The 17,832-nt window shown below is 40.7% G+C and overlaps 1 protein-coding gene across 2 annotated transcripts; it reads left to right on the forward strand.

Moving 5' to 3' along the window:
* Positions 1 to 587: 587 nt before the first annotated feature.
* Positions 588 to 17,388, forward strand: wdr35 (WD repeat domain 35). 2 transcript variants are annotated; one of them, XM_079370209.1, is made up of 28 exons: positions 588 to 979; positions 1,087 to 1,204; positions 1,843 to 1,914; positions 2,009 to 2,101; positions 2,194 to 2,322; positions 2,500 to 2,633; positions 3,071 to 3,236; positions 3,330 to 3,475; positions 3,594 to 3,719; positions 8,002 to 8,187; positions 8,356 to 8,403; positions 8,494 to 8,554; positions 9,181 to 9,325; positions 9,728 to 9,797; positions 10,712 to 10,765; positions 10,883 to 10,992; positions 11,133 to 11,352; positions 11,433 to 11,513; positions 11,733 to 11,869; positions 13,181 to 13,384; positions 13,495 to 13,641; positions 14,084 to 14,216; positions 14,299 to 14,409; positions 15,381 to 15,545; positions 15,812 to 15,952; positions 16,075 to 16,231; positions 16,492 to 16,732; positions 17,052 to 17,388. In XM_079370209.1, exons 1-28 carry the CDS (start codon positions 956 to 958, stop codon positions 17,200 to 17,202), a joined length of 3,570 nt encoding a protein of 1,189 aa, XP_079226335.1. In that variant the 5' UTR covers positions 588 to 955; the 3' UTR covers positions 17,203 to 17,388. The 2 variants fall into 2 exon arrangements, with proteins under 2 accessions (XP_079226335.1, XP_079226336.1); XM_079370210.1 differs by having other exon boundaries at positions 8,356 to 8,391.
* Positions 17,389 to 17,832: the final 444 nt, after the last annotated feature.

The following is a 17,832-nucleotide window of genomic DNA, read 5'->3' on the forward strand; positions in this document are numbered from 1 at the left end:
GTATGTTGAACTTATAACCATGGAACCACAGTTGAACAGACATGAATTGGTGCTTTTGAGATTGTGAAACTGGCCTTGGTATTTTCTTTGTAATAATCGCATGTCGTATAGCACCTATAGACATACAGTATTGTGAAACAATTCTTCCGATGCAAACCTTGCATACTGTATGATAGCTTGTATTGTGAATTTGATTTTCAATGTGGCTTGTACGCCACCTTTAAAACATCTCAGAAATAAATCGTTATCACTTTGTATATGTTGGATGTCATGCCATCATAATTAAACACGTCATTTTATCAAAGTGTTTTTTGTCTTACTTCTGTTTTTTTTTTTTTAAGTTTTTTGATCGACAACCCTAAGCAGCTTATAAAACAGTGTTTGCTTCATCTCAAAAACTCACCTCACATTATAATTCACAGTGTCAACAGATCTATCTGTCTGTCTGTCTGTCTGTCTGTCTGTCTGTCTGTCTGTCTGTCTGTCTGTCTGTCTGTCTGTCTGTCTATCTATCTATCTATCTATCTATCTATCTCTGTTGTTGTCGTCGAGCAACATAGTGACTACAAAAACTACAACTCCCAGAAGTCTCCGAACTACACACTTCCGTTATACGGTTACCAGGGGAGACGGAGGGAAGCTTCTGCTTTTGCGAGCTTCAGTCTACCATAAACGTCCCGTTTAACATGTTTTCTTTTTTTCTAACAATGTAAAATATGTTTTAGTCTGCATTTATTATATAAGGTGAAGCTGTAACTGTCGGGTTACCGTGTCGTGTTTCGTAGGTAACTAGCTAAGCTAACGGTGCAGGCTAAACGTTACAGTCACCAAGACGAGGCATAAACGCTAGCTAAAAAGTTAGCTTACTCTACGTATCACGTAAGGTTCATGTCTCCTGATGTGAACGCCATAACAAGTTAACTTTGGATCGTTAAAAGTCTGTAACGATAGCAGGATGTATATCTACCTCAGCAAGAAGGTAAGTGCATGTCACCCTCAGGTTCTCCTCCACCTATTAAACCACCAATTAATACACCTATTCAGACACGCAGCGTTGGTAAACCGTCAGTTTTCACTGTGTTGTAGATTGCTATCCCCAACAATGTCCATCTGAAATGTGTTTCCTGGAACAAAGATCAAGGCTTCATTGCCTGTGGAGGAGACGATGGCCTCCTGAAAGTGCTCAAACTTGAAACTCAGACAGGTGAGTACAGAGGACAGGTTTAAAAGACTACACTGTCTTAAACACTTTCTTTACATTCAGACTATTTGTAGCTATCCCTATTGCATGGGATTTCTATGGTAAACATAAGTAAACTGATTGTTGTAATGTATGCAAATGCAAAAAAGACAATTTAATCTTAACACACCCCAGCTCGTGTGGGGAAAGGGATGCAAAACAATCTGTGTTGCTTTATGTTAAAGCTAAAATTATTTCATAACAAAGAAGCAACATTGTATCCCAGAACTAGTGAGGCCAACTACAATGAAAGGGCCAGTGAGTGCTGCTCAGATCAACACAGTTATTACTAATATTTTTCTTTCTGAAGTTAAACAAAATGGAAATTAACCTTGTTTTAATTTTCTATGCGTGGTATTTAGTTAGTTTTTAATCCTTAGATTGTGCAAAGACTCTTCCCTAACATAAATGACCTTCTGTTGGCTTAGTGTGCTGTGAGTTGTGATGTTGTTTTCACTACTGCTCCAATGCAATAAATGACTCCTGGCAGTTTAGACATTTGTATTTTATTTCAACAGTTATCCCAAAACAACAGGTCTTATCTGAAACATTGTGAAAGTTTTACAAATGATCTCTTGTACTTTTTACTGCTTTGTCGTCAGATGATGCCAAACTCAAAGGCCTTGCTGCACCCAGTAATCTGTCGATGAACCAGACTCTAGAGGGACACAGTGGTAGGTCGCTTGCAGCAGTTTTCACGGCTATCTTTAATCTAACTTAAGTTTTTAACATTGATAAAACCATTGAAAAATGATCTGACACTTGCAGGAGCAGTGCAGGTGGTCACCTGGAATGAACAGTATGAAAAGCTGACAACCAGCGACCAGAACGGACTCATCATTGTATGGATGCTCTACAAAGGTGATTTCTGCTCCTGTTGTTACAGCACAAGTTGCCCTGTGGTAAACTTAACTTTTAAGGTTGTAATTTTTTTGTTTCTCCCCGTCCTGAAGGTGCCTGGTACGAGGAGATGATCAACAACCGGAACAAGTCTGTTGTGAGAAGCATGAGTTGGAACGCTGATGGTCAGAAGATCTGCATCGTGTATGAAGATGGAGCAGTCATTGTAGGATCTGTTGACGGTATAAACAGATTTACACTGTGATTAGTAAAAGTCTGATAAATGGCAATTAATCACAATATCTTTTTCAGACCAGATTTAGAATAAAATCACTAATGCCCATTATCAAGGATTGCTTTGTTCACACAGGGAATGAGTACTGACGTGTGCAGAAAGATTAATGCATTTGTTTTTTTAGGAAACCGGATTTGGGGAAAGGAGCTAAAGGGAAATCAGCTCGCTCATGTGGCATGGTCGCCAGACAGCAAGATCCTTCTCTTCGGCATGGCCAATGGGGAAGTCCAAATCTATGACAATCAAGGAAACTTTATAGTGAGTGCAAAGGCTCATCAGCCTTTAAAAATAAAAATTACGGAATATACAGCTTCTTGACTCATTGCATAAAAGATTTATAAATAGATAATGCAGATTACATGCAAAGTCAAGGATTTCAAATGTGAAGTTACTGTACAGGCATTTAAGGACACCAGTGAAGATTTACATGGACAACTGTCCCGTTAATAATCCAGAAATGAAACTGGATTCAGAAAAGTAATCTCTTATGATTTCAAATCCTGCCTCTTCATATCGACATTAAGTGAAATACATAAGACTCTATTGTATAAAAAAATGTTTGGATTGAAGTATGGAGAGAAAGGCTAAGTTAAAAAGGCTGATCATCCAACTTTTCATGTATTCTATTTTCTCATTTAAGTGATGACATGTGACCATTTGTTGTCTTTGTATTATCATCATGTGTCATCCTTTAGATGAAAATGTCCATCAGCTGTCTCACCAATGCGACTGGAGCTGTCAGTATCGCAGGTATCCACTGGTACGCAGGAAGTGGAGGTTATGTCGAACCAGACTGCCCGTGTCTGGCTATTTGTTTTGACAATGGAAGATGTCAGATCATGCGCTATGAGAATGATGAAAGTAAGGGGGGTTGGGGGGGAATTCAAAGTCTGCAGTATTTTCTCCAGCTAACACTTCAATGAGATATTTACCAATGGCTGTGCTTTCCTTCAGACCCAATGTGTTTTGACACTCAGATGAATGTGGTCAGCATCCAGTGGAATCACTGTGGCAGTGTTCTGGCAGTGGCGGGATCCCTCAGAGCCTCAAATATGGATAAAGAATATAATGCTGTGCAGTTCTATACTCCATTTGGAGAGGTGAGGGTGGATATTGTCTTGCTGTGTCATCCTTTTGCACAATTTAATAAGCATTGCATTGAGGCCTGAAAGCCAACACACGTTTTTTGTATAAGCCTCTATTCTTGTTTTCAATCAGCACCTGAGAACCCTCAAAGTTCTGGGGAAGCAGATGACGGGAGTTGCCTGGGAGGGAGGAGGGCTACGTATTGGTCTGGCTGTAGACTCGTTCATCTATTTTGCCAACATAAGACCAGACTACAAGGTAAATATCCACACTTATTGCTTTGTTTTTAACAACTCATAAATACAAAGGTTAAAAGATGGTATTTTTAACACATGCACAAAATTCCTGAAGATTGAGCTGCATCCTGTGTGAAAACAAATGACCCCCATCTCCTGCAGCCACATGTGGATGTGTACTTGGTGTCCTTGGGCTTGACACTTCACCCTGAGTTACTCCCACTGCCTCGTCAGTGGCATACAAATGTGTAAAAATCTACTATCAGTGAATGGATGTGATATGAATATGTAGGTGTGACCTGTGGTGTAAAAGAGCTTTGAGTTGCCAGAAGTAAAAGAAAAGCGCTATACAAGCTCCAGTTCATTTATCACTCCTCTAATTATCCCTTTTTTTTTTCTCAAGAATATTTTTATTGAGTTTTTTTACACATTTCCAGCAAGGGAGTACAGGTATTCAGAGGTAGACATCGGGTGTGTGCAAACTGTAAATCAGCGGAAATAAACAGGTACACTTTATCATTTGTACTATACATATAGGTACCAACGTACAGAGGATCCACATAATTCGCATCACACATCTACAGTTACTGGTCACTTCCTGTACCCACACAAATCCTCAATCGGTAGAATCAAGGCGTAAACAGTTTTGAAAAAGAGCAATGAAAGACAAAACAAGACAAACCCCCCCCCCCCCAAAAAAAAAAAAAAAAAAAAAAAAAAAAAAGAAAAAACAGAACGAAAACAAAAATAAAATAAAAAGAAACCGCACACTGTCTCTTGCCTGGAGCGAGTCGGAAAGTTAGAAAGTTACAGAGCTGGAAGCCAGGTTATTGGAAAGCTAAAAAGGTAAACAAGTCTGCTTTTATTGTAAGATAACCAAGATCTGGGACAATTAGGTTTACTGATGGTTCCTAAAGTATTCCAGAAAAGGCCCCCACAGCTTTTCAAACTTAATAGTTGAGTTGCAGACTGAATAGCGAATCTTTTCAAGCTTTAGACAGGCCATAAGGTCTCTAAGCCACTGGGCGTGGGTGGGCGGAGCAGCATCCCTCCACTTCAGTAAAATGGCCCGCCTGGCCAAAAGTGACGCAAATGAGATTGTGCGGCGCTTACTGGGAGTGAGATGGTTGTCGTCTCCTGTGGTGCCAAAAATAGCCAGCAGAGGATTAGGTTCCAAATTCAGACGAAGGACTGAAGACAATGTTTGAAAGACTTCTCTCCAGTATTTTTCCAGACTGGGACACGACCAGAACATGTGGATAAGAGAAGCCTCAGCAGTCCTACACTTATCACAACAGGGATCAACATCTGGATAGAAGCAGGATAATTTAGCCTTTGATATGTGGGCCCTATGCACTACTTTGAACTGTAGCAGGCTATGACGAGCACAGAGGGAGGTTGAATTGACCAGTTTAAAAATTGAACTCCAAGTGTCATCCGAAATAGACAGGTTTAGATCCCGTTCCCAGGAAGATTTGATTTTGTCAAGGGGGGCCTGTTTAATAGCTGCCAGTCTGTCATATATTATCGATATTAGCCCTTTTCGTGAGGGATGCAGGTTGAGGAGAGCATCAACAACATGCGTGTCAGGTGTCTCAGGGAAGTTTGGTAATTGACTACGGAGGAAGTGACGAAGTTGCAGGTATCTAAAGAAGTGAGTGCTCGGTAGGCTAAATTTCTTAGAGAGTTGCTCAAATGAAGCAAAACTGTTTTCTATGAAGAGGTCCTTAAAACGTTTAATGCCCCGTCTGTGCCACTCGTGAAACGCAGGATCAAGTAGAGAAGGTTGAAAAAGATGGTTGGACCAGACGGGGCTCGAGAGAGAGAAGTCATTAAAACCAAAGTATCTCCTGAACTGGACCCACACTCTTATGGAGTGCCAGACCACTGGGTTGTCCAATGGTTTACTCGAAGAGAGAGGAAGAGAAGATCCAAGCAGAGCTAGGATGGAAATGTTTTTGCCCGATTTCAGCTCCGTAGCCACCCCCAGTGGGCAACGAGGTTGGTAATGAAAGTAAGACCAGGCAGTAAGACAGCGTATATTCGCTGCCCAATAATAAAAGCGAAAATTAGGCAGACCCAGGCCTCCGTCGTATTTTGATTTTTGGAGATGAACTTTACCTAGTCGAGGTCTCTTGCCCTTCCATATATAGGATGTTATAAGTGAGTCCAATGAGTCAAAAAAGGATTTAGGGATAAACGTTGGTATGGTTTGAAAGAAATAAAGGAACTTTGGGAGAATAGTCATTTTGATAGAGTTAATTCGGCCCACTAGGGTTGTGGAGAGAGGCGACCACCTTGTAAGGTGTTGTTTCACATGATCCAACAGGCTGAGGAAGTTTTCCCTAAAGAGAGACTTGTGTTTCTTCGTGACTGTAATGCCAAGGTAGGTAAATTGATTTTCCACTATTCTGAATGGGAAGTTTGTATAGTCTAGTGCTAATGCAGCTTCATTTATAGGGAAAAGTTCACTTTTGTGCAGGTTCAACTTATATCCAGAGATTTGACCAAACTGCTTGAGTAGTGACATTATAGGTGGCAAAGAGGTGTCAAGATTTTCTATAAAGAGCAAAAGGTCATCTGCGTAAAGAGACACTTTGTGTTCGACCCCCGATCTCCCAATCCCAGAGAATGCCTTGCAACTACGGAGTGCGACTGCTAACGGCTCTATGGCCAGGTCAAAGAGTAGTGGGCTCAGAGGGCACCCTTGACGTGTGCCCCGTTCAAGAATGAAAGGTTCTGATAGTTGAGAGTTGGTGCGGATCGAAGCCGAAGGGCAGCGGTATAATAGCTTTATCCACGTAATAAAGGTTGGGCCAAAACCAAATTTCTCTAAGGCTTTAAACAGATACCTCCATTCGACCCGGTCGAAAGCCTTCTCTGCGTCTAGAGAAAGAACACACTCGGAGAGTGAGCCTGAAGGCGAGTACAGAATATTGAATAGACGACGCGTGTTAAAGAAGGAGTGACGGTGCCGAACAAAGCCAGTTTGATCCTCTGATACAATTAATGGGAGAGTGGACTCCAATCTGCGTGCCAGAACTTTGGCCAAAATTTTGACATCCACATTCAACAGGGAAATTGGTCTGTAGGAGGAACACTCATCAGGATCTTTACCTTTCTTTAAGATAACAGTGATACAGGCTTCGTTGAATGATGCTGGAAGGTTACCTTGCTTAAACGAATCCGAGAGCAGTGAGCATAATCTAGGGGAAAGCAACGCAGAGAATGTTTTAAAAAATTCTACAGGAAACCCGTCTGGACCAGGGGATTTACCCGATTGCAGTGAAGAAATTGCTGCAGCTACTTCCTCTTTGGATATAGGCTCGTCCAGTTTACTTTTGTTGTCAGGGGGAACCACCGGAATGTTTAAACGGTGTAGAAAATGTTCCATCTGAAAAACTTCCTCGGGGAGTTCAGAAGTATAAAGGCGAGAGTAGAAGTTTCTGAATGTGTCATTAATCTTAGAATGATCAAATGTAATATTGCCATCGTCCATTTTAATTTTTGTGATGAGCTGTTTAGCTTTAAACCCTTTTAGCTGATTGGAAAGCATTTTGCCAGTTTTGTCGCTATGGATGTAAAATTGAGTTTTACTCTTTAGAAGTTGCCATTCAATATGATGGGTCGAGAGGAGATCAAATTTGGTTTGGAGCTCCACACGCTTTTTAAACAGATTGGAGCTACTGTTTTGAGAATATTGCAAATCAGTTTCCTTTATCTGATTGGCGAGATCTTGTCGCTCCCTGTTAGCCTTCCTTTTCATATTCACTGTGTATGAGATAATTTGTCCTCTGAGGTACGCTTTGAGTGCATCCCAAACAACCAGACTGGAAGTTTCAGGCGTTGTGTTCATATTGAAGAAAAAGGTTATCTGATTCTCCATAAATTTAACAAAATCAGCATCAGACAGTAGGGTCGAGTTAAAACGCCAGTGTCTCCTTGTTCGAGGTAGGTCAGGTAGAGATAGAGACATTGTGACAGGGGCGTGGTCTGATATCACTATGCTCTGATAGTCATAATTATCCCTTTAAACTCAAGATTTAACATTGATAGCTTCCAAATGTCAGTTTCAAACGTATACAAGACACTAAAATAGATGACACATTCCCAGTGCCTATAAATCAACAAATATAATAATAAATAATACTGTATATGTATTGACAAGAACGTAATTCCTTTACTATGGCTCACAAGTTATTACATTTTGGTGATTGGCTTGTTTGAAAAGGCCATACTTGTTTGTTTTCGAGTTCATGCTGAAGATGTGTATCTCAGTCGCTCTTTAATCTCTCCTTCAACAGTGGGGGTATTGCTGCAGCACCGTGGTGTACGCCTACACAAAACCAGAGCGACAGGAGTACTGTGTGGTTTTCTGGGACACCAAAAACAATGAGAAGTTTGTCAAATATGTCAAGAGCTTGATGTCCATCACAACCTCGGGGGATTTCTGCATCCTAGCGAGCAAAGCAGATGACACCCAACCTCAGGTACGAGATATATTCTGACTCCGACCTACAACGGTAAAATACATACTGTGTATAATAATGGCTTGATAGAATATATACAAGATGGAAGATACATAGTCAGCTTCATAGAGAAAGATCTCCGTCAGTTCTCTGATCACTTCCCTTCTCTTCTCATACATTACCTCGCAGGAGGATGCTGAGCTTGAGTCTGCAAGTCCTGCAAGGGTAATATACAAAGTAAAACATCAAAACGATGAGTATTTGTTTTTGTAAAAGAACTGTAAACTGACCTTTGGAATAATTGTGCACTTTTTTTGTGTTCAACAGTATGTCTTGATACTGTGCAACTCTATTGGCACTCCACTGGACTCAAAGTACATTGACATTGGTGAGCTTATATAATGTAAAGAGAAGAAGAAGAAATATTCTTGTGATTTGAATTGATTTACATTTTTTTCAACACATTCTTAAAAAGTAAGTTTGACATTTGAGTATATACTAAACAAGCTAAGCTGTCTGCAAACTTTCTCACAGTGTGCACACAGAGGTGTTACACTGTGACAGCCACTGGTCAGACGGGAGGTAAATCATACAAGAGAGACAGAGAGTTAGACGGAGTCTTTTTTTTGCAGACTAACTACGGAGTCTGTGATTATTCATGGCAGTGAAAGAGTAGTTGAGTCTAAAAGTGCTGTTTGGTTTGTGGGTTGCTGTTTTTAAGTACCACGTACAGCACCTTGATTTTGAGGGGATAGAAGAGGAATAAAGAGAGTAAGCTATTAGCTACTGCTATCGATTATTTATTTAAATAGTTCATGCAGACTTTGCTCACATTGTGATATCAATTGAGATGGTAATTGGACTAGTCAAAAACACAAGTTACTTAATATGAATATGAAGGAACAGCTGACTCCTTAGGACATCCAAACGAGGACAACAACACCAGACATGTATGCAGTTGGTTAAACTGGTCACGTACGACATAATAATGCTGTTGCTTCTTTTCTTTGTCAGACCCACTGTTCGTCACCATGACCAAAACCCATGTGATTGCTGCATCTAAAGAGGCTTTCTACCTGTGGCAGTACAGAGTGGCAAAAAAGTTAACTGCCCTGGAGATCAACCAAGTGACCAAAACTAAGAAGGAGGGAAGAGAGAGGTGAGCTTGTCTTTGTAATTCAAAAGTAACAAACATTTACAGTAACAGTCACAAGAACTCAAACCAACAAAGCCAGGTCATGGACAGGGGAAAAATTAAACACCCAAATCAGAGCTGACCATGGAAATTTACAAGGAGGCAAGATAACCACAAGGAGTCAGAGTCAGTGGTGGAAACCTTCCGTGTACTGGCTCGCTGTTCCAGTGGAAGGTGTTGGTACTCTCAGTGCTATGAAAAGGATTTGTTCATCTTGTCCAAATGTCACTGAGGCTCTAGACAGGCTGGGCAAGGTCAAATGTCCTGCCAGGACTATCATAGCACCTGGACCACAGTTCACCTCAGGGTAAAGGACAACTGTTTGTCTGTGTGGCTGTCTCTCATTTATTCTCACTTCCTTCGCAGGGTTTATCACATTGACATCAATCCTTCTGGAGCGAGTGACAGTGGTCCAGATTTTACAAAAGCCTTCACAGTAAGACACATTTTCTTTCTCTGAAGTGACACAACTTTACAAGGATAAGAAACTGAACACAAACATAGCTCTCAGCCTTCTGAATCATTTTACAGTAAAACCTTCATATTTGGATTTCACACTTATTTTCTCTGATGTTTTTAGAAAAGCAAGTTGAATGCTTCTAGACCTTCTTCTTTGTAATGTTGCTTTTCTCCATTAGGTTTATAAACCTGATCAAAATGCCCACTCAAGGTTTTTGTTTGTGTAAACCTGCAGGGGTATGGCCAGTGGTGGCATAGGCCCTCCTGGAATTTGATTGGCCACCCCAAAATTCACATCTATGATTGGCTTTTTAGAGGTGTGGACCTAAATACAAATCATCTAAACTGAATGTTTTAGGAATACTTTCACTTGTAAATAAATACTTTTTAAATTAAAAAAAATACTATTATTTCCATAACAAATTTCCAAGTAAAAACTTCAATCGACCTCATTATCAATAAATGTATTTTTTCCAGTCAGACAGGTTCAAACAAGAGTTTGCATGCAACTTTCGAAGTACATTAAGTTGTGACTTTGCTCATGCATCTTTGTTTATGAGTCCTTAAAAAAATCAATCAAAGATTTTTACGTTTCCAAATTGTGTAACTTATAAGAACACATCGTTAGTGCTGATAGTCAGTGTCCCAGGTAGGCCACCCCCGTTTTAAAAAAGCTACTTGGAGCAGAATGAACATTACTTCATGCATATAGAGTTAGTTGTACAGATTTGTGGAGATATAAAACACAGGAATAAACTTAAAAGGAACCCATTAACAAATACATGTACACATTTGTCAGCTCACAAAGAAATACAGTCAATGAAAATACAGTAAACTAATCATGACTGATAATCTGTAGAGGGTTTCATGTATGTTTCTGTTCCTTTTCAGGCAACTAGAGATCCCATTTGTTGTATCACAGCAACAGATAAGACCCTGATTGTGGTAAGTACATCCCTAGTTGCATTCTATATTTCAATAATATTATAATAACCCATAATATAATAATAATATTTTAATATGAAAGTCAAAGTCTTTGAGTGTTTGGTTGTGTGTTTACAGGGCCGTGAGTCCGGCACGGTCCACAGATACAGCCTCCCAAATGTGGTTCTCATCAACAAATACACGTTGAACAACAGAGCCTACCATCTGTCCTTGAACTGCAACTCCAGGCAAGATTTTTTTTGGTTTTTTTGGTGTTACGCAGATGAACTGTGTTCTTCAGAGGAGATCTGTTGTTGACCATCTCAATCATTGAGTAAAGTTTGTATTTACGGCACTGATACATTAATAAAACGATTATGTTGTGTAGTCGTCTGGCCATTATCGACATCTCAGGCGTCCTGACTCTGTTGGACCTGGAGGTTCGTGCCTCCACAGATGACGGCGCAGGAAGTCAGGCGTCTACAGGAGATCCATCCAAGTTTGAACGCAAGGATGTGTGGGACATGAAGTGGGCCAATGACAATCCTGATCTGTTTGCCATGATGGAGAAGACAAGAATGTATGTTTTCAGGAATCTGGACCCAGAGGTAAGAGCTCAGGTGCTTTTTGTTTGGTGGTCAACTACACTGTCCTGATTTCTATAATGTATAATATCTCTTAAAACCAGGAACCAATCCAAACATCCGGATACATCTGCGACTTCGAAGACCTGGAAATCAAATCTGTCCTGCTTGATGAAATCATGAAGGTAAAAAAGTGATTATTTTCTCACGCAGTAGCAGCAATGTAGTAATGAACCCTTTTTCTGAGAGCTCCCCTTAATGCAGATTTCACTTCACTTTAGTGTTCACATGCATCAGGAGAGACTTTTCTCACAAGCTGAACTTTGTTTAACTTTAAAAGAGCTGAAAGCTGCAGTTTATAAGTGCTGAGTTAATTATAATGTAATTATTCTCTTGCTGGGCAGGATCCAGAGAGGCCGAATAAAGACAACCTCATCAACTTTGAAATCCGCTCCCTAAGAGACAGTCGTGCTTTGATTGAGAAAGTGGGGATTGAAGATGCCTCACAGTTCATTGAAGACAACCCACACCCAAGACTCTGGTAAATATCAAACTGATGTTGTAATCATAAGTAAAGTGAGCGTTAGAAATAGAAACCTCATATACTGGAAACAGCAGCTCTTCTACACACTGCATGTGAAGAATAGAGCAAATGTCAAATGTAGAAGTTTGAAAGGGGGAAAGTGGATGTGACCTGAATGATTCATGAGCTGGTTTTATTAGACATCTCCTGCACAAGAAGACAAAACACCAAGGGAAATGGACTTCTGAATTGTCCAGAGATGTGGGGTCATTTGGTAGCAGCAGTACTTTTTTTTTTTTTCTTTTGGGGGGGGGGGGGGGGGGGGGGGGGGTGGACAATATCTGTCTGTTGTTATGTAATTTTTTTCCATAGGTTCTTTGTTCATGAACAAATGTTTTTCTCTGTCCTTGGAGTCCATCTGTCATCTCATGCAAACTATTCTCATCTTGGGCAAACGTTACCATTATTTAATAGTATCTTTATTTAATTATATAGCGTCAATTCATAACAGGCGTTATCTCGAGACACTTTACAAAAGCAGGTAAAGGACCTTACTGTTTGTCTGTTAACATTAACAAAAGAGCAGGTAACAAGACCATGCTCATCGTTATGTTTACAAAAAGCAGGTAAAGGACCTTACTTATGGCTATATTACAAGAGCCCAGCTTAATCCGTCACAGCGTGGCAAGAAAAAACTTCCTTTTAACAGGCAGAAATCTTCAGCAGACCCGGGCTCATGACGGAACAGCCATCTGCTAAACTGTGCTGGGCTTGAAAATGGGATGGGGGAGATGGGACAAGACGCAGAAAGAAGACTCCCACTAAGTAGCATAATCACTTTTTAAACTACATTCCCTTTGTTGTCTTTGTTGGATATATCAGAAAAAAAAACTGCTTTGCACCAACCTGTAGCAGCCGTCACTACATCATCTGCTGAAAGGGGGAGGATGAGAGCAGCATGTGAGAGATTTACAGTTTTTCGAAGCAGCGGTGTGATCACACCAGCTTATGTGTGTTCTCTGGCTGGTGTGTCATTTCTTGCAGCGTCCCTCAAGATCTGGCAACATCAATACGTTGCCTTCCTGTCCCATGAGTCAGCATCAATCAGACTTGAGAATAATTTTGCACTCAATTCATTCTAATGTAGCCACAAAATCACTGAGTTGACACAGAGGGATTGGTTACAGATGTTTATATAGTGAGCACCACTTTCATATGGATTTGCATGATTAATTCTTTATGTTTTTTCTTTTTATTGTGGTGGTGTGTATGCATGCACACTTGGTTGGATTAGCTAACATAACCTTTTGCTCATTGTGACCCTGTCAGGCGTCTGCTGGCTGAGGCAGCCCTCCAGAAACTGGACCTAAAGACAGCTGAGCAAGCGTTCGTCCGCTGCAAAGACTACCAGGGCATCGAGTTTGTCAAGCGCTTAGGAAACCTGCAGAATGAGCCTATGAAACAAGCGGAGGTGGCGGCTTACTTCGGCAGCTTTGAGGAAGCAGAGCGGATGTACCTGGATATGGATCGCAGGTAGGCATTATCGTTTTTACCGATTCTTTTAGTCCCCGTTTGCTTTTTGTTTAGTTTTTCATGTCGGTATGTTTTTCTTATACCACGTGCATGTTTTGTTCTTCTTCTAGGGACCTTGCCATCAGCCTCAGGATCAAGCTGGGAGACTGGTTTCGGGTTCTCCAGCTGCTCAAATCTGGCTCTGGCGGCTGTGATGATTCTCTGCAGGACCAGGCCTACAATGCAATTGGAGACTACTTTGCTGACCGACAGAAATGGTTCTTTCTCTTTCTCTTTCCACATGAGTACTACAAGTCTGTTACTTATATGGGGAAGAAAATTATGATCAAAGCTTTAGTAAACTAATAATACACTTAAACACATTTTAATTTACAATGGAGTTATCAGAATCACGTTTGTATTGCTAAGTACATATACATATACAATGAATTTGTCTTGGTGTATTGGTGTGTAAGAAAAAAAAACAAGGCTAAAATAACTAAGTACTTAAATAAGATAAAATATGAGAAGCAATTACCAATATATAAAATATAATAAAAAAAGTCAAATGCATAACAAATAAGTGTTTCTCTGAATTCAGACAATAATGCTTCAAGTTTCTAAACTGCATGAAAAGATAAATGTCAAACTATCCTTTTAGGTTTACAGCACAATAATTTTCCATACAATGTTTGAACCTTCAATATTTTCTGTCTGAAGGGTGAATGCAGAGCAGTACTACAATCAGGGTCACAACGAGGAGAGGCTGGCAGAGTGTTTCTTCATGTTAGAGGACTACCCTGGCCTCGAGAAACTGGCCACTGCGCTGCCAGAGAATCATAAACTTTTACCGGTGAGCCGAGTGTTCAGCTTCGACCAAAAGTATCTTCATGTTTTGAAGCTCCACGTTACTATCCGTCATCTTTGTGTTGCAGGAGATTGGACAGATGTTTGCCACTGTGGGCATGTGCGATCAGGCTGTGACCGCCTACCTGAAGTGTAACCAACCCAAAGCTGCAGTCGACACCTGTGTCCATCTGAACCAGGTGGGAGGCAGACTAGAAGCCCTGCGGCGCCAGACCTTCACAGTGACTTCACAGTGACACTGTGTGATCTTTTGATTAAACTCACTTTCTCACAGCTTTTGAGCACAGCAGTCACTGTGGCACCCGCTGTCCTCCCACTCTCATCCTCTTCCTGAGTGATATTTAGCCTGAGGGTGTGAATTCCTCACACTTTACTCTTCCAATGTAAAGTTAACCATGGGCTAAAAAAATAGTTCACTTTAATGCGACTCGGGTTCACACTCTTACAGCCAAAACCTTACTTTTTACAAGTTACAAGTTACAAATCTGCAGCTCAGCGAAAAATGTGAACAACAACTCGGTGTAGTTCAAAGGATGTTCTCTTAAATTGCACAGGGATGTACGTTACTCCAAAAGGAGAAGCTGTGAGCTGGCAGAACTTCCTCTCTGCTCTGCACTTTCTCCTGCTGCGTTAATGCTGGCCTTTAGACATTGAAATGAACAGGCTGTCACTGAACTGTTTCCTCTTCGCCCCCTTGTGGCTCATCCCTCGAATGTCTGAAAATTACTGTGTTGTCACATCATCGTGAGATCAAGGAAGGTCTGAGTAATGGAATCCAAAAAGTGATTTCAGTGAAAGGGAAATACAATACATTTAAATCCAATCTGTGTTTTTTATTTTGGTTCTAACTGTCTAATCAATCCAACTTTGGAGTCGCTCCAGTAGATGCCATTAGCTGGTAAAACTCAGGACGTTTTTGGAAATGATCCCCGACAGAGATACATTTCAGTGGAAATACTTCATCAGAAGCTCACATGTGTAGTTTAAAAATACCAGAGTTACCACTGAATGCAGATTTTAAATGAAAGTTGCCCAGCACCCAGACATGTTGGATTATTTTAGATTCAATTGACAAACTAAACGTTTAAAGAGTTTCCTGATAGAAGTGATGTGTTCTTGTTCCTGAATAAATGTCGTCATTTTCTTACAGTGGAACAAAGCAGTGGAACTTGCCAGAACGCACAACATGAAGGAGATTAAATCTCTTCTTTCCAAATATGCCTCACATCTCCTTGAGAAGAACAACATTTTAGAGGCGGTGGAACTGTATCGAAAAGCTCACCACTTTGTCGATGCAGCCAAACTGATGTACAAGGTAAGCTCATATGTTCTCTCTGATAACGCTGAATGAGGAAGGGTCTTCCAAAATAAAACAACTGAAATTAATTAGTGACTTTGTATTTGTAACTTCCATTGTGATACATTGGTACTTTTTGACAGTGTTATCATTCAAAAAGAACCCAAGATCTCACGACAGGCCTTTTTTTTTGTCTCATTTAGCAACTAAGCGTCTGATTTTAGACTTTTTCAAAGCTATAATCATGTTTCAATGGGCTTTTTTATGTGTGTCTGCTGTTACAGATAGCTGAATCAGAGGCAGAGAAAAGAGTTCGACCGCTGCGGGTGAAGAAGCTTTATGTGCTGGCAGCGCTTCTTGTTGAAGATTACCACAAGCAGGTGAAGACGTCACAGCAGAGCAAAGCGAAAGGGAAGAAGTCTGAGGTAATAAATGACAGCATACTGTTTCACTTCCTGTCGATAGGAAGAGTCAAGAATGCATTCTAGATATATCGACAGGCATCTAAAACTTTAGCCTAAATATATCTTCTTCTTTTTTACGATAGGCTACATCTGCACTTGCCGGGCTACTCGAGGAAGATGCAACCTCTCCAGATAACCGTTTCATCGACAATGCCTGGCGTGGAGCAGAAGCGTACCATTTCTTTCTGCTGGCTCAGAGGCAGCTTTATGAAGGCTACATGGAGAAGGCCATGCACACAGGTAATAAATCACATAGAACACTCCACCATAAAGTACCATTAATAATGCTACTCTTCACAAGTCAGTCAGAGGGCTTACATACAGCAACAACAAACTTGTTTACTGCATGATTCAGAACACTGGAGGGGATGTTTCTTTTTGTAACTCATCCACTTAACTCAAATTCTACACACTGACTGGAAGCATTCAGATAGCAAAAAAACAAAGAACAAGAACGAACATCTTCTCTATTTTTTATGTATTTTTTATTTTTTTTGAAGCCCTTCACCTGCGCGAGTACGAGGACATCATCCCAGCCGAGGAGATCTACTCTCTGCTCGCCCTTTGCACCGCCACTAACCGGGCCTTCGGTACATGCTCGCAAGCTTTCATCAAGCTGGAGTCCCTCGAGAGTCTGGACCCTAAACAGCGGCAGTCTTATGAGGATCTGGCTCTGGAGATCTTCACCAAATACAACCCGAAGGACACCCGCCAAGTCGAGCGGGAAAGGTCATCAGAGGGGTGAGAGCTCCAATGAGTTTCACATCTTTCATGTTATTTAAAGGAGATAGAAGGCTTTTCTGGATGATTTTACTTCTTTCCTTTATAGACAATGTTGGACAAATTCACACTTGTATGTCATGATGGTGAGGTCAGATTAACTTTGATTTACTGGTGAGAACAGAGACACATAAAACATGATGTATATTGGCAAGATCAACAGTAGGCTATAACAACGATGAGGGAAGAGTTTTTACAAGAAGTCAAGATGGTACAGTAGGTTTAGGTGTATGTTTTCATCACATGATTCCACACTAATTTTTTTTTTCTCTCTCTTTAGGTCAGAAGGAAAACTGCCCACATGCATCGTGACAGGTCTGCAGATTGAGGAGTACCAGTTCTGGATGTGCAGTACATGTAAACACTGCGCTCTAGAGCAGGAGATCAGCAAATACAACTTCTGCCCACTGTGTCACGATCAGATATCATGATGCCCAGTCAAATTTATAAGCAGTGTGATGTCCTTCAGCTTACATGTATATGCTTTTAATTCAAATTTGAAATTGCTTGTTAGTGAAAAATGGCTTTGAGTCGCTTTAATTTTAAGCTTTCTGTGTCTGCTTTGTTGCTATTTTTATATGGAAGTAAACGCTGAATAAAAACAGACTTAAATATAACATTTCAAGTTGTCTTTTTTTAATTGCTTTTGCTCTTTTCTTTACATTTTCAATATCATGTATCACCAGCTTGAACTGTGTCCAATTGCTGAATTGTATCCATAGGCTGCAGTTCATTTTAAAGAAAAATGCCTTATCAATAAAAATGCACACCAACTCTGGGAGCTGCCCACTGCAGAAGTTCTCTGATGACACAGCCATCGTAGGGTATGTGTCTAAGGGGAGCGACGAGGACTACAGGCAGGTCATCATAGACTTTGTCAACTGGAGCGAGGTCAACCACCTTCAGTTCAACGCCAGCAAGACAAAGGAGATGGTAATAGACTTCTGCAGGACTACACCGGTGAACATCCAGGGTTTGGACTTAGAGATCGTGGAGACGTACAAATACCTCGGTGTTCACCTCAACAATAAACTGGACTGGTCACACAACACCGACATCCT

Source organism: Symphodus melops (genome assembly GCF_947650265.1).
Source record: "Symphodus melops genome assembly, chromosome: 19".
In the NCBI taxonomy this organism is placed as follows: Eukaryota; Metazoa; Chordata; class Actinopteri; order Labriformes; family Labridae; genus Symphodus; species Symphodus melops.

Coding starts and splice junctions, on each gene's coding strand:
- wdr35 (XM_079370209.1), top strand. CDS start 956: ATGTATATCTACCTCAGCAAGAAG. Junction 3,720..8,001: donor ACATAAGACCAGACTACAAG/GTAAATATCCAC, acceptor CTCCTTCAACAG/TGGGGGTATTGCTGCAGCAC. Junction 11,870..13,180: donor AACCCACACCCAAGACTCTG/GTAAATATCAAA, acceptor TGACCCTGTCAG/GCGTCTGCTGGCTGAGGCAG.